The sequence below is a fragment of the Nelumbo lutea genome, chromosome 1 (assembly GCF_056320005.1).
Source record: "Nelumbo lutea isolate HS-2025 chromosome 1, American lotus-T2T, whole genome shotgun sequence".
In the NCBI taxonomy this organism is placed as follows: Eukaryota; Viridiplantae; Streptophyta; class Magnoliopsida; order Proteales; family Nelumbonaceae; genus Nelumbo; species Nelumbo lutea.
Genome location: NC_142684.1, coordinates 45,749,005 through 45,765,073, shown reverse-complemented (window position 1 = coordinate 45,765,073; position 16,069 = coordinate 45,749,005). Strand labels below are relative to the sequence as shown.

The window sequence follows — 16,069 nt, the reverse complement described above, 5'->3', positions numbered from 1 at the left end:
ATATATGTATACACATATTATATATTTTTACAAGGCACTATGTGACCTAAAAAGCAACCTACCCGAACTCAGGTCAGCCTGCGCGAGCTTTTTCTCAGTCAAGTAATCTAAACAGAGAAGGCCTACAGCTGCCCAGGAAAGTAGTGTTTTCCAAGTTTTAGAGTCCAACTCAACCCCAAGGTCCTGGATGGCGCCCCTCCAAGAGGTTGGGAAGGGCCACCCCTCGGGGTTATGAACCACAAAATAGTCCCACTTCCAGGCGGGAGCCCTGTTCGGCAGGTCGTGCAGGAGCTTAAAGCTGCGACGGGGAGAAAAGTAATATGAACGCCTTTTTCGGAGGCGCTCCGGGAGTGGCATTCTTAATGTAGAGAATGGAAGAAAAGATATCGAGATCAAGGGGAAGACAATACTCATAGCACAAGGAAATGGTCCCAACTACATTCCGGATGGCGTTGGGATGGAGCTGGTCGATGCTGACGTTAAAATGATTCAACACCTCCGCTATTAGGGGGTGCAGGGGAAGATGCAGGCCAGCCTCGAGCTGTTCCTGGAAAATTACTATGTCATTGGGACCATGTTCCCAGGGAAAGTTACCGGTGGGGAGATTGTAGGTGATGTCCCCGGGAAGGTGAAAGTAGCAGATTAGAGATCTAAGTCTCTCCATTGTCATAGAGGAGGGATTGAAGTTGTCGGGCTCTCTGCCCCGAGAACTAGAAGCCACATAGCCGGAGGCCTCCCGAGTCTGCTCCCAAGCTCTCCTTGAGCTCGAGGGGGCGTCGTCATCCTGGTTACCGTCCCAGGGATAAACGTGGTACGGATACCTAGACATGATTGACAGAATGAATAAGACTCACCGGAAAGATGAAACGGTGTGAACAGAAGAGCTCGGACAGACTAAATGGATGTGCGACCTCAGAATCTGAAGACAACAAGTTAGTGTGAAAGAAAATGAGGCCTAGGAGGCCCTCCTATTTATAGCCACTATGCCCCCAGATCAATGGCCTAGATTGAGACAGATCTGACGGTTCGCAGTCAAGTTGATCGCACGCCTCCTGAAACCGAAACGTGACTGGCTACATGTCTCCCATGATTGAGGTAATGACGGTTGCACGACATCCGGAGCTAAGAGCCGCTTCATCGCATTTTTCCGCATTCGAAAAGTTAGAAATCCCCTGATTCCCGCATGCATTTATTACGAGTAGTCAATCAAGTTTGAACTTCAATCAAATCCACCCGTCACACTTCACGAACTCCTCACGCTAAGGTAGCACTCTTAGCCCGAGAAGTGGGGGCAATTGATGAAGGATGATTTGACCCGACCCCTTGAGATAATGACACGTGGACCTGACTCAGCACGAGCAACAGCTCAGCACCACAGCCTGACTGCGACTAAGTAACGAGCCTGTTGGACAGTTCACTACGTCATAGCTCTCGCTATAGGGGGAGCTCGCTACAACATGAGCTCGAAGTCCCCTGAGCTACTGAAAGGAAATACTCCAAGACTATCCCAACTCGCGAGATAGGGTAACCAGCTCACTCCAACACTTAGGCAGAAAGACTGCCCCAAAGACAATCTTGATGAGGGTCACCTCGAAGTACCCTTGGGAGCTCGCTACAAAGTAGTTCGTGACAAGATAGCTCGCTGCGCGGCAGGGTAGCTTGCTACAAGGTAGCTCACGACTAAGCAACGCGATGCTCTCGGGAAGCTTCTATCTGACAAGACCATACCCGTCAGACTGCACCACGTCTCTTGACTGATGGCGCAATCCCTGCCCATTCGACGGACTGTACCCACGTCTCTCGATAGATGGTGGCGTGCCTGTCCTCCCAAGACGTGTCACCCATCCAATTGGGTAGTACCTTGCAATGATCACCTGCGCAGCCCTGGCCGGTAACGAATGTGACAGAAGCCCTGTGGCGGTTACACTCGATTTGAAAGGAACACCCCTATAAAAGTCCCTTAGTCGAAGGGGAGAGGGATCTCCGATCTAATATGATTTTGAGTCATCTTACTTGCTCTCGAACTAATCTTGAGAACTCAGTGATCTAGCGTGACCTACAGTCTTAGCCTGTTTACACTCTTTACTTTCTCCCCCAGCGTTCTAACTTAAGCTTCGGAGTATTCCCGTCGGACAAATCCCCGGGAATCCTTCACCTTCTTCTTCTCAGGTGCTATCCATTGCCAGTTAGGAGCTAGTCAACAGCCAGCTAAGAGTGCCCGGATCATGCTGCATCAGATCCATTTTTAGGTTTAATATCCCAAAAAGAAACATCTTTCATATATTTGCTTTTAATGAGTTTAACCCAAAGATTATTTTCTTTATTTAATATTCTTCATCCTAATTTTGCAAGGTTGGCTTCATTTATCCATTGAAGATTTCTAACTCCTAACCCTCCCCATCTTTTGGGAGTACAAATGCAGTTCCATTTCATTAAATGCAAGGGTTTCTTCCCTTCATTCTTTTTCCATATAAATTCTCTCTGAGCTCTTTTCAACTTTCTTAAAGCATTATTTGGAGTTTTAAAAGACCTCATGATATATTTGATATATTGGGACATCATGTTTGTAGTGGAGTTAATCAATGTAAGTCTTATCGCTAATGAAAGAGATTTTTTTTTTTCAATTTGCAAGTTTTTGGATCATTTTCCCCTTGACAAAGGCAAAAATATTCTTTGTAACTCTTTTGTTGATTAAAGGAGCACCAAGATAATTCTTTGGATCCAATTCCTTGGGAATTCTAAGCATCATTCAAATCAATTTTTGAACTTTTGGGTGAATATTCCTTGAAATAAGAACTAAAGATTTGTTGAAGTTTGGGGTTTGTCTTGATACTTTCTCATAATTTGAGAGAATTTCTTTAATTTTCATGCATGCAGGAACTGAAGTATTTGCCAAAATAATACAATCATCAACAAATTACATAATGGGGATCTTTGGACCCCCTCTAGAGATTTTGCACTCAATATCTTTGGTACCAGCATCTGCTTCTTTTTCCAAATTCTTTGCAAGAACCTCCACACAAAGAACAAAAATGTAAGGAGATAGAGGATCCCCTTGTCGAATACCCCTACTTGGAAAGAATTCAGCCAAAGGGGTTTCATTAATTAAAATTTTGTAAGAAACCGATTTGATGCATTCCATAACCCACACAATTCACTTTTCATCGAAACCATACTTTTGAAGAACCTTTTCAATGTAATCCCATTTCAACTTGTCATAAGCTTTCTCCATATCAACCTTGCAAGCCATTTATTCCTGATTTGCCCTTCTTTTTTTCATAGAATGAATCATCTCATGAAGAATAAATGCATTATCATTAATTTCTCTATTAGGAATAAAAACACTTTGAAATGGGGAGAAAATGTTGTCAAGAAATAGTTTAATTATATTGATTGGGATCTTCGCAATAATTTTGTAAATGATATTACATAGGCTGATTGTCCTATAATCATTTGATCAAAGTAATGAAGGTTTGGTTCAAAATTCTACACATTTTTCCTTAATGAAAGAAAGCTAACACCACAGATCGATTCTCCAATGGTATTACAATATTTCTTAAAAAATAATACATTTAACCCATCGCGACGACCTGGAACCTTAATCTCCAATTGGCGGCATATCATGAATTTCCTCATTTAAAACAATCTTAATAATCAAATTATTTTGATTTGGGAAATCAGAAATATCGAAATACCTTCTTCCATCCTCAGACCTTATCTCCACCGTCCAAAAATACCCCAAAATCTCAACCCTTCAAATAGCATCCGGTTTCCTCCCTTACCGATTTACCGTATACGATTACTATAATACCCCACAAAACTCACAAATAACAAAAAAAAAAAAAACCTTTAAACCCTACTATTTAAACCCACTATTGTTTCAAATTAAACCTAATCCGAAGAACAAAGGAATTGCCCTTCACCGCCTTGTTCGAACATCGAACTTGCAGCGGCGGTAGTTTCTTGCTTGTTCCCTCTCCTCTCTATTTTTTCTCACCATTTCCTCTCTTGTCTTTCTCTTTTCCTTCTTCTCTCCTTCTCTCCTTCTCTTTTTCCTCGTATTTCTTTTTTCTTCTTTCTTCCTCTCCTCTCCTTATTCTTGTTTTCTCTTCTAAACTTCCACCACTAAAACCTAGAACCACCGCACCTCTTCCCCACTTTTTTCTTTTTTCTTTTTCCCGTTCTTTCCCGGTATTCACACACCTCACTTTCGGATTGCTGTAACAGTCACCAAAGCAAAGACCGAACCAGGTCTGCAAGTCTGAATGCGCATCACATGGTTTCCGACGGTTCATCTGCACATCTACCATCGGCGAATTGATTCCATCGTATTCTGTTAACTCCACCGTTGGGAGCTGATTCTCAATAGCATTGATTCTTAGAATTAAGGATACACTGAAGACAGGTCAAATACCTTCTTATTTTCAAGGTTTTTCTTCTATTCTTGCTACTGGCCTAATTGATTAGCCCATAGAAGGTAGTGCTAATTCATGGAAGTCCAACTGGTGGTTTGTGTCTATTTCTATCTGACATTTTAGAAATCTAGTTGAGTGTATTTCGATTCATTTTGATTTCCAATGTCTGGATCATACAATATCAGTCCCTACTTATATTCGATGCAATCGATGTTCTTTGCTCCCCTGTCCTTACCTTTCATTTTCCGCTCATTCCTGCTATAGTGCTATGCTATTCTACTGTAGCTACAATTGATATAGCTTTCCGATTCCAATTAATGGCTAGTTCCTTTTATCTTGTCCTCTGTTTTCAACTAGTTGGTTATATCAATTTGAATCAATTATTTTCTGCAATTTCTAGTTTTTTTTCTAGGACCAATTAACTTAGCTTTTCTTCTCGTTTATCTTAGGATTGAATTTACTAGCATGGTTGATCAGTAGATTAGTTTGTTTGACGTGGATAATAACCAAATAAATGGTACACGGTTTAATTTTACGAATGTCAAGTGGTAGACTCCGAGTAGGACTTTTTTTGAGCTGCACTCGCACCAATACCCCCGTGCTCAATGAGGTGGAATGGTGGATAACTGCACAATGAGCTTGGATCGAAGAATAGAATAATGGGGGATGGATAAAGCCTTGGTAAACAAATCAGTTAATTGATCCCGAGAGGCAATGTTCTGGACACGTAAGCACTTTCTAGCAACACATTCTTGAACAAAATTGTAATCAATGGCTAAGTGTTTGGTGCGAGCATGATACATGGGGTTTGCAGCCAGCTACGTAGCATTGACATTGTCACAAAAGAGCATTAGGGGTGCTTTAATAGAAAAACCAAGCTCAGTTAATAGTGACTGCAATAAAATCAGCTTGGTTGTAGTGTCAGCAAGGGACCTGAACTCTTACTCTGTACTAGAGTGAGTGATGGTGCACTGCTTACAAGAACTCCAAGCAACAGGGTGTGGGCCCAAATAAATAGCATAGCCACCAGTCAAGTGCTGATCATCTGGCACCCAGCCCAGTTGGCATCTGTATAGGCAGTGAGAGAAATCTTTGCTAGATTTAAACCATAAATCAGCATTCAATGTATGTTTAAGATACCAAAGGATGTATTTGTATGCAACAAGATGATCTTTAGTGGGGCATTATGTGTATTGGCAGACATGATTCATGGCAAAGGATGTGTCAGATCACGCCAAAAGGATCTGCTAGCGGCTTACCACTGGACTTGGAAAGGGAAGTAGAAGGCACAAGAGGAGGCACCATCAAGATTGGCGTGTTCCAGCAAGTCTAAATGAACTTCTGCTGAGAAAGAATCAATCCTTGAGAGGGACGAGACACCTCCATTCCCGGGAAATAATGTAAGTTGCCAAGATCTTTAAGCTTGTGAGCTTAAGAGAGGAGACATGGCTGAAGTGCTGTTGCTAGTTAATAAGATATCATCAACATATATAAGCAATAGAAGCATAAAACTTTCTTTTCTTGTAAATGAACAAGGAGGGGTTTGAAGTAGCTCCACGAAAAGCTAAATATTGTAAAAACAAGTATGATGACAAAACCAAGTTTGGGGAGCTTGTTTCAGTCCATAGAGAGCCTTATGGAGTTGGCAAACATGTGTAGGATGTGGAGAATCATTCAAGCCCTCTGGTTGTTCCATAAAAACCTCCTCTTGTAAGTCTCCATGAAGGAAGACATTATGTATATCGAGCTGTTGTATGGCTAGTTGTGCATGATAGCAAGAGAAAGCACACTATGTATGGCATTGTGACAGACCATGGGAATGAAACTATCATCAAAGTCAACAGATGGGTGTTGTGTGTAAGCATAAGTCGAGCTTAGTAGCACTCAATAAAACCATCAGCCTGATGTTTGTGTTAATAGATCCATCTGGGGAGAACATTTGTGTTAGGTCTATATGGTACAAGAGACCAAGTACCTTTTACATTACAACATCAAATTCTTTGAATATGGCATGATGGCAATGCTCACTTTTGAAAGCCGTAGAGAATGATGTGGATTTAGACATGCAGTTTGAGATCTGCGCAACAAGGGCGGCAATAATAGGATACCTTGTATCGAAAGAAGCATTAGAGCTTTGAGCACAAGATTGTGAGCATGTAATTGTAGAATGTGTGTCCAGTAGGCTATTGCAAATTGGAAGTGTCATGAGGACCATGTTGGATAATATCATGTAATGAGTGAGTGTGCTGAATAAGAGAAGCATTTTCAAGTAGTGTGGAAGACTAAGATGATGCGAATGAAGGAGAGGCAACACTAACATGTGAGGATGAAGATGTAGTAGTGTTGTCATATTCATCTAATTGCAAGAACGTGGAATTGACATAAGAATCACAACTTGATGTTGTTGGCAAAGTTAATATTGGTCCTTGGGGGGGTGTACGAAGAAAAATGATGGGCTCTGATGCATGATTGGCACTAGGAGAAATGTTGGGTGTAGACGTAGCAAAAGAAAAGAGAGTTTCATTGGAAGACAACATCCTTAGGAACTTAAACCCGACCAGTGGGACGTTGAAAACACCTATACCCTTTGTGTTGGGGACTACACCCAAGAAAAACACATTAAGAGGAATGATAATCAAATTTGTGCCCATTATTAGCGATGAAGGAAAAGTATAACAGACACAACCAGAGGTTCTCAACAAAGTGTAATCAGGAGCTTGTTTAAAAAGATTTTCAAAGGCTTAAGCCCAAGAAGAGGAGTGATAAGTCAATTAATCAAGAAGGTAGTAGTGTAAACCACCTAATCCCAGAAATTAAAAAGATGAGATGCCTGCTTGAGAAGATTAAGCGCTATTTCAATAATGTGACAGTGCCACCTTTTGATAGAACCATTATGGGAATGATTGTTAGGGCAAGTGACACCATGAGTGATGATGCCAAATGGTCTAAGTTGCCAGTAAAGGAGCAGTATTCACCACCCCAATTTGATAGGGGACTTTTTATTTTGCAAGTATATGTATTCTTTACATGTGATTTGAAATGCAATAATATATCAATGGCAGCAGATTTGTGTGCACCATAGAAAAAACCCAAGAAAATTTTGATTAATCATCAACATCAAAAACTATATAGTAACGACTTCCATTATGAGAAGTAATTAGAGTGGCACCCTACATATCTGAGTAAGTAAGTTCAAAAGGGGATGAGGAAACAAATTTGGACTTCTTATGTGATAACTTGTGGCCCTTTGTAGGTTGGCAGATTTAACAGACTTAGAAAGACCATTATAATAAACTGGAAGATCAAACCTAGACACAATACTTTGAACCATTTGAAGAGAGGGATGACCCAATCATGCATGCTGTCACAATTTTTGTATTAGCCTTGAGTTTTGATACCATAATAATGTAAAAAAGTATCATATGAAAATTGTGACAAATTGAGAAAAAAAGCTTGCTGCTGATTTGTGGCAGTCCAATGTTTATAATTGCAGAATCAACATTACAATAGGAAACAATTAGTTACACTGTAGGTAATTCTCTCCATTTAATTGAATAGGTGTAAAAGGAATATTGGGTAACCCAAGGCTGGTTCCCAAAGAGAGTTATCACTTGTATCAGAAATGGGTGTATTAGCCTTGAGTTCTGATATCATAATAATGTGAAAAGTATCATAAAAAAATTGTGACAAATTGAGAGCAAAGCTTGCTGCTGATTTGTGCCAGTTCAATGTTTATAATTGCAGAATCAAAGTCACAATAGGAAATTAGTTACAAAACGGATTATTTGTACACAGTCCTATCCTAGTCAACTTCTTAAACTCCATCTTTGTCAAGTAGTGGACTCTGAGTGGGACTCTTGTTGAGCTGCACATTTACCAATAGACTTTTATCCTCCCAACGAACCATTCAACCTAAAAGCTGTTAGGAAGTCCCTGAGCAGGTTTTCATTCTCTAACATCCCCCCCATGCGAAAGCCCATTGGGCTTGAAGTGTGGATAAGCGCAAGCCTATCTGGTTAAACAGGCTTTGATACCATCTCGAGGATCCATTCAACCTAAAAGTATAAGCTGCTGGTGAGGTCCCTGAATAGGTTTTTATTCTCTAACAGAGTGGATATTTCATTTTGCTGATAAAAAATCATCAATGGGTAGTTTTCATTTTTAGGATAGTCTCCCCCTTTTTAGTTTTGTGTTTGACCCTCTTCATGCTTCAAAGTTACTTTGAACAATTACCAAATGTATCTCTCTTTTAATGTCTTTGTATTCGATTATTGGCATCATTTCAGTTAATGTCTGATTATGCATGGTCATATTTTGTGAGGGTCCCATCTCTATCAATAGGTATTCATCTTCTTGATTAGTTGATTAATCCTCCTATTCAGTCACTCATTTGGTTGATATGTTTGGTGTGAATTCATGCTGTGGGCATTGCTTTTGCAGTAACTAGAAGATAGCATCCTGTTTGATAGTGAGGAAAATGGTGAATGGTTTAGTATTCTTTTTTCTTTTATGATATTTGATAATCTTGGATGCTTAGTGCGAACAATTCTCAATATTCACATTATGTTTATGCTTGCGCTTGTTTGAGTTTCCTCTAGTGTCTAGGCCCTACTTGCTTATTGAGCCAGTGCCTTAGGTTTGGATTCACTATTAAGATAAAACGATTTCAAGCATAATGCCTGTGAGGCCTGTCACTCTCAATTTAATCAAATGACGGGTGGTGGCTGGTGACTTGAAATCAGCCCAAATAAGCCATTCCCCACAAAACTGAGAAGCTCGCTTTTCTTTTATTGGCTATCCACCCTCCTAAATTACAGGTTCTGTGTGAAGGACAAACTATGTTTTCTTTGGTCTAGACAATTATATAAATTTTAACATGTAAAGTTACTCTGCTTGCAATTCTACCAGCCTTTGGTGGGTTATACACTATTTTGTATGAGAGTCTAACTAATTGACTATAAGGTAGAAGACAGGTTACAACATCATACTGCTATAATCCATTGCTGCAACTGAGAGAGCACCTTTCCTAGACATTAACACAAAACCACAATGGTTGGATGTTCTTTCTTTGGAATCTGGTTTACTAAACTACTATTTTTTTATATTTTAAAATAAAAGAATTAATTGGATGATTAGCTTATTTGGTGGTGGTTGTTTCTCCATTATCCATCCTAGTTATTTCAGTTGTTCATTGTGGAAAGGCTTTGCCATTTCATTTCCTTAACAAGTAGAGAGCTAATAGTGTTGTTTAATGCATTTTCGGTTATATAGATGGCTAACTACATTCTTTTCCCTTTATTTATTTTTTTCAGATAGGTTTCCAATCAAATAGAAGTGGCTGTGCTCAAGAAAAGACCAACAATGTCCATTGAGGATACATTGGAGGATGGAATGGGAGATGTTGATCATGAAACATCTGAATCTGAGTTAGAATCTGAAGAGGAGGATGTAAGGTTGACTGAGCCTTCTAAGAAGTCTATATACAATAGGGACGGTCTTCTAGAGAAGCTAAGTGATATAAGTTGGCCTGATAATGTAGAATGGATCCAGAAGCTATCTATTGTTGTTGATCAAGAGCAAGAGGTTGATGTGAATGATGACTTGGCACGTGAGCTCTCTTTCTACACCCAGGCATTGGAAGGAACTAGGCAGGCCTTTGAGAAATTGCAAGCAGTGGGGATCCCTTTTCTCCGGCCTCCTGACTATTATGCAGAGATGGTGAAGACAGATTCTCACATGGAGAAGGTAAAGAGCAGGCTCTTGGAGCAGAAGAAAAAGATTGAGGAGGCTGAAGAGAGAAGAAAAGCTAGAGAAGCCAAGAGGATAGCTAAAGAAATTCAGGCACAGAAACTCAAAGAAAGAGCTAAACAGAAGAAAGAAGAAATTGAGTCTGTGAAGAAGTGGAGGAAGCAGAGACAACAGAGTGGGTTTTCTATGGGAGGAAAGGATGGTGATATGGGGCTGACCTTTGAAGATGGGAAAAGCTTTGAGAGGTCAAGTAAGAGGAGGCCTGGGGTAGCTCCTGGTGATAGGTCTGGAGGGAAGGCTAGACACGGTGGCAACAAAGGGATGAAAGGTATGGATAAAAAGAGGAAGAACAGGGAATATAGGGAAACCAAGTTTGGATTTGGGGGGAGAAAAGGTCTTAAGAAGCAGAATACTTCAGATACTACAAATGACATGCGAAGTTTCAATCAAGGCAATATGTCTGGAAATAAGAAAAGAAAGAGGTAATCAATCTATCTTATTCTTCTATCTATAATCGTGGAACTGCTGTTTGTGTGAGGAATGCTGCCCAAGAAGTTGTGGAAGATGTAATTCCATATAATTATCACTGCTTTATTAAAATGAATCTTTTGTACCCTGTTGAGCATTTTGGTAATTTTTAACTGGTTTGTTTATTTTGAACAATTCTTGTAGTTCTCCTCTGTTTTATTGTTTCTTGAAGTCAAGTTGTCTTGCATTTCATGATGTTTCTGACTTCTGTTAAAGGTTTCCTATTCGTTTTTTTTTTCGGCCTAGATGGTATTGACTGATAAAAAAAGACATTCCAGTTCAGAAAATAAAAACAACTCCGTAAGGTCAATTCCATACAATTGTATCCAAAAATTTAAAATTATATGCTTACCAAATGAGAATCCCGCTAACCCGTTGGGAAACAGACAGTTGGCAGTTGGCACGATTGCAACATTAGTAATTTTTACCCCAATTCGCTGCTGTACCGGACTTGTAATCTGGGTTTAAGTTCATAGTTACCTGGTTCTTTAGTGTATTTTGGATTATGATTCGAAACAACTGTGATGGGGATGATTTCTAAATCCCGACTCAAATATTGTTGTGCATGTTTGGTAATATTTAATTATAATCGAGTCTATGCCTTCATTCATGAAAGAAGATACGAGGGAGCTATTTGATTTTTAAATGGAGTTCTCACTTAATGTATTATGGGAGAAGTTTTCGGATTTTAATTAGGTATATGGGCTTTGTCTAATCTAAGTTGAAGCACATTTTTAATGAGAAGTCTTGTAATTTGACACCGAATGCAACTGAGCCAGACGAGTTGTCAATAAGCCGAACTTTACTCAGCTAAGTTAGGGGTGTTAATGAGCTGAGCTTTATCCTGATTGGCTTGGATTTGTGGACTAATACTTGAGCTCAGGCTTTTCTTTTTTCTGTTTTTTATATAACATTTTGATTGAAGCCCAAATTTAAAACCCATAATCTGAATTGGTCCTTCGAGCCCAGACAAGTAAAAGCCAGTTCGAGCAGCCTTTACTGCCTTGCATTGAGAAGATATTCCCAAATGCAGGTTGGGAAAGGCTGTTGGAACGACGTGGGCATAGGTTTGCCTGATGGAAGCCAATCTCATCTGACACCATCCAAATTCCCCTCTTCATCCTAGAAAAATAGTTGGCCCGAAAGGCAGCCACATGTTGTGTATCTGGTTTTGAGCAATTTTTGAAGAGATGGTTGAAAATATAACTTGGGCAAATAGTCATTTTCTCGATAGCTCTCTTATTTGTGCAAGGGCTCTATGGGGTGGATTATAGGTGACAATTAAGAATCTCCCCGTGCATAATACTATGTTGGAGGTTGAGATGTTTTCCATTTCTGGTTGTGATGTTATGTGGGTAAATGTGGGGTGAGCATGGGTTAGTTCGGTTTGGCTTTATAGAAGAACTTTGAACTTACACTCTAGGTGTTAGTTTTAGCCTTTTGGAATCAGAACCTACCCTACAAAGAGGTCAGTTCTGGCCTTGATGGTTCTGGGCTTGGTTCTAGTTCTTTAAAAACTTGATTTTTAATGAGAAGTCTTGTAGATTATCATTATATGGTTTGAAACTTATAATTTAAATTTAAAATTTGTAATTATTGTCTTTTATATTATTTATTGTATACATTCAAATGTTGAAATGAAAACAAATGATCAAATCACACAAGTAACTCAATAATCAAGTGGGACCACGAATTTGGAATCAAGGCAAGTTTAGGGATGTCTTTTACATCCTTAAAAGTATTTTGGGTATTCAAAGGAAAGTTTAGTTCCAAGGTAGGTTCCTCCAATGACAACCAAGGCTGGTTCAGTGGGTCGGTTCTGGTAGGATGAACCTCTACACCTTGAAACCAGCTTGGGTGGGGGTTGGTTTTAAGAATTTGGACCCAAGCCTTACCCTATAACAGATTGGGTAGGCCCATGCAAGGCTGGTTTGAGGTTGGTTTTGAGTTGAACCTACCCATTTGCTCACCCTAGGGAGAAGGGGAGTAATGGAACTAATTGCAGAATTGTAGAATGAAGTGCATGAATTGAGATGGAATTTTATATCACATACTATCAATACATTTGTACCATTTTTAAATTTGGAATCTTTTCAATATCCCTCTTTAAACTCCTATTTATTATTACAAATTATTGATAAAAAGCACTCGGCCTCAATTTGGAAAGAGTACAAATACAAAACTTGTACAATGCAAATACATACGAAATAATACAAAATACAAAGTTTTGCACGTATATATTTGTATTTATACTCCTTCCAAACTGAGTCAGGTACATCTGTAGGGTTGTTAATTATCGAGTTTGCAACCTGTAGAATCCATTCCATATTTGCTTCTTGTTAGTTGCCACTTTATTAGATTTGTTTTAACTTAAAGCGAACAGTCATGCCCAAAAATGGAGGTGCCTAATCAAACCCCAGAATCGTAGATAAGGGTGGATTCGAGCCGAGCCGAGCCGAGCCGAATACTTGGCTATTCGAGTTTGACTCACTGAAATTGTTTTAGGCTCGAGCTTGATTTGAGATAGAGACTTGAGCTCAAGCTTGGTTCGGTTCAAAGCTCACAAGTTTGAGTTAAGCTCGACTTGAGCTCGATTGCAAGCCAAGTTTTTTTCTAAAAAATAAAAATTATACATACAAAAATAATTTTTATTTTATATACACAAAATTAAGAATTACATATAAAAAATAAAAAATATACATATAAAAATATTTTTATTTTACATACAAAAAATAAGAATTATAAAAATTATTTACTGTTACACAAAAAATAAAATATTATATTAAAATATTGTTATGTATATAATAAAAATTATTTATTAAATATATTTATATATTTATATGTATGCATGTATTAATAAAAAAATATTTATTTATTATACTAGGTTCGATTAAACTTGCAAGCCTCATGAGCTGAGTTTCATTGGGCTCGAGTTTGGATCGATTAGCTAATAAGCCTATATATTAGGCTTGAACTCAATTCAAAACTCGGATTAAATTGAACCAAGCTCGAATAGTTCATGAGAAGTTCGGTTTGTGGCCACTCCTAACTGACTCTCCATGGTAAGGTGAATGGACCTTATGTTTACCCTAACGGCTGTCAATGTGCTCATATTATTTGATTGACCAAACCAAACTGAATCAATTATATTGGTTCTGGTTCAATGATTTTTTTATTAATAATTGGAATGGTTTTAGTTCTTGCTTTTGTTTACGCTAGGTTCTTGCTTGTTTCAAACTAGTTATTTTATTAATTTATGAGTAGTTAACTATTTTGCTATCATTTTTATTAAGACTATATTATCAAAATCAAAATTTAAGTTTTTATTTGCATAAATAATTGTAATTATCTCGAACCAGACCCAACCTGTTGACAGTATTCATCCTGTTGTGTGCCCAACCGTGCGTGAGTCGCTCGTAATGTGTTCTATGTAATGGCCAAAATAGTGAATATTCTGTATCGTCCTGATTATCATTGGGCTCGAGTTTGGATCGATTAGCTAATAAGCCTATATATTAGGCTTGAGCTCGATTCAAAACTCAGATTAAATTGAACCAAGTTCAAATAGTTCATGAGAAGTTCGGCTTGTGGCCACCCCTAATTGACTCTCCATGGTAAGGTGAATGGACCTTATGTTTACCCTAACGGCTGTCAATGTGCTCGTTTTATTTGATCGACCAAACCAAACTGAATCAATTATATTGGTTCTGGTTCAATGATTTTTTTATTAATAATTGGAATGGTTTTAGTTCTTGCTTTTGTTTACGCTAGGTTTTTCCTTATTTCAAACTAGTTATTTTATTAATTCATGAGTAGTTAACTATTTTGCTATCATTTTTATTAAGACTATATTATCAAAATCAAAATTTAAGTTTTTATTTGCATAAATAATTGTAATTATCCCGAACCAGACCCAACCTGTTGACAGTATTCATCCTGTTGTGTGTCCAACCGTGCGTGAGTCGCTCGTAATGTGTTCTATGTAATGGCCAAAATAGTGAATATTCTGTATCGTCCTGATTATTATTATTCAATTTAATAAAACCCATCTGGTTAGAAGATTTGATTAAGACACATCAGGTTAAGGTTCAAAATATCAAGGGCGTGTCAATCTGTGCTATAGGAACGTATCAAGAAGCTCCCAACAAGATACGATAGATATTTTGAACCTTGCATCAGGCCACTTGGATGATGTTAACCACCAAACGACCATCTCTCTCTCTAAATGGAGAATGGTTTTCCAAAGGGAAGAGAGCAATACAATACAAGAAATTGGAATGATTGTGATCTTATTTGTCACCAGGGTAGGATCTCTGACTCGTCAAAATAGAGACCTGGGATGATGGGATCAAATCCCATTGACACTGGGCTTGGGTGGTGGGTATCTGACCACTTTTGAGGGTTAACACCTTACCTAGATATGCCCTAGTCCAATATTAATTGTAGGGGTTTTTATAGTTCAGTCCACCCTTAGGGTGGAGTTAGGATTTATAGGGGATGCAGTTTATAGAGGGGCTATTAGTAGACTACTAGGAGAAGGCTGCAATTTCAGATTTCTGAGGTGGATTACAGTCCACTTATCCCTTAAATGTGTATCACCCTTTTGAATAGTGCAATATACAGTGAGCCACCGCCTCGTGCTCTCCTTACAAAAATGGCAAAGCAAAACTTGGCGGAAGTCATCTTTGCATCCAAATTTGACTATAAAATGTGGCCACAATTTCAGTTTTCTTTGAGAATGACTGTCTACTGCGACCCTATTCTTGAAAAAAATTTAACAAGTGATTGAGATTGAAATCTGGAAGTCAGTTCAAGATTCAGAGTTGATATTCTCATTTGCTTTACTGAGGTAAGGCTTCCATGATGGGCCTCAGGTCATGATCTTCAACATAGACCCTCAATTATTAACAAACCCTAAACTAGAAATGCCACTATTTTACAAATGAGCTATGAAGTAAGGGTTCAATTATAATGCTGGAAACACATGATACTGGAAAAACTTGTACCCAATCAACCAGCATCATAAAAGTGGTAACAATCAGGTAGGTTTTCATTAAAATTCACATAGGGAGGTTGATTGAGTATTGGGATTCTGGTGTTAGCCAAGCTTCAAATTGATTAAGAGTTGGGACCTCCATCAATTAGAATAATTCGAATTAATCGAGCTCAGAGTAAATTGAGGATGATTCAAATGATGTTCTCCATGAAAAATTCTTCCTGAACTAGAACACGGAAATGTATAAAAATAAAAAAGATTATCTATGACCATGCATTAAAACTGATTACATTACAACAGTCAATAGCAGCATAACAATAATTCTTATAGGTCTTGAAGAGTTATAGCTTTCAAAGATGATTTGAACTTAAGAGAGAAAAAT

At 38.5% G+C, this 16,069-nt stretch overlaps 1 protein-coding gene across 3 annotated transcripts; it reads left to right on the top strand.

Moving 5' to 3' along the window:
* Positions 1–3,867: 3,867 nt before the first annotated feature.
* Positions 3,868–10,886, top strand: LOC148874503 (putative rRNA-processing protein EBP2 homolog). 3 transcript variants are annotated; one of them, XM_088964241.1, is made up of 3 exons: positions 3,868–3,955; positions 4,228–4,405; positions 9,728–10,886. In XM_088964241.1, exon 3 carries the CDS (start codon positions 9,777–9,779, stop codon positions 10,647–10,649), a length of 873 nt encoding a protein of 290 aa, XP_088820367.1. In that variant the 5' UTR covers positions 3,868–3,955; positions 4,228–4,405; positions 9,728–9,776; the 3' UTR covers positions 10,650–10,886. The 3 variants fall into 3 exon arrangements, with proteins under 3 accessions (XP_088820367.1, XP_088820368.1, XP_088820366.1); XM_088964242.1 differs by having other exon boundaries at positions 4,228–4,429; XM_088964240.1 differs by having other exon boundaries at positions 3,878–4,429.
* The last annotated feature ends 5,183 nt before the right edge of the window (positions 10,887–16,069 follow it).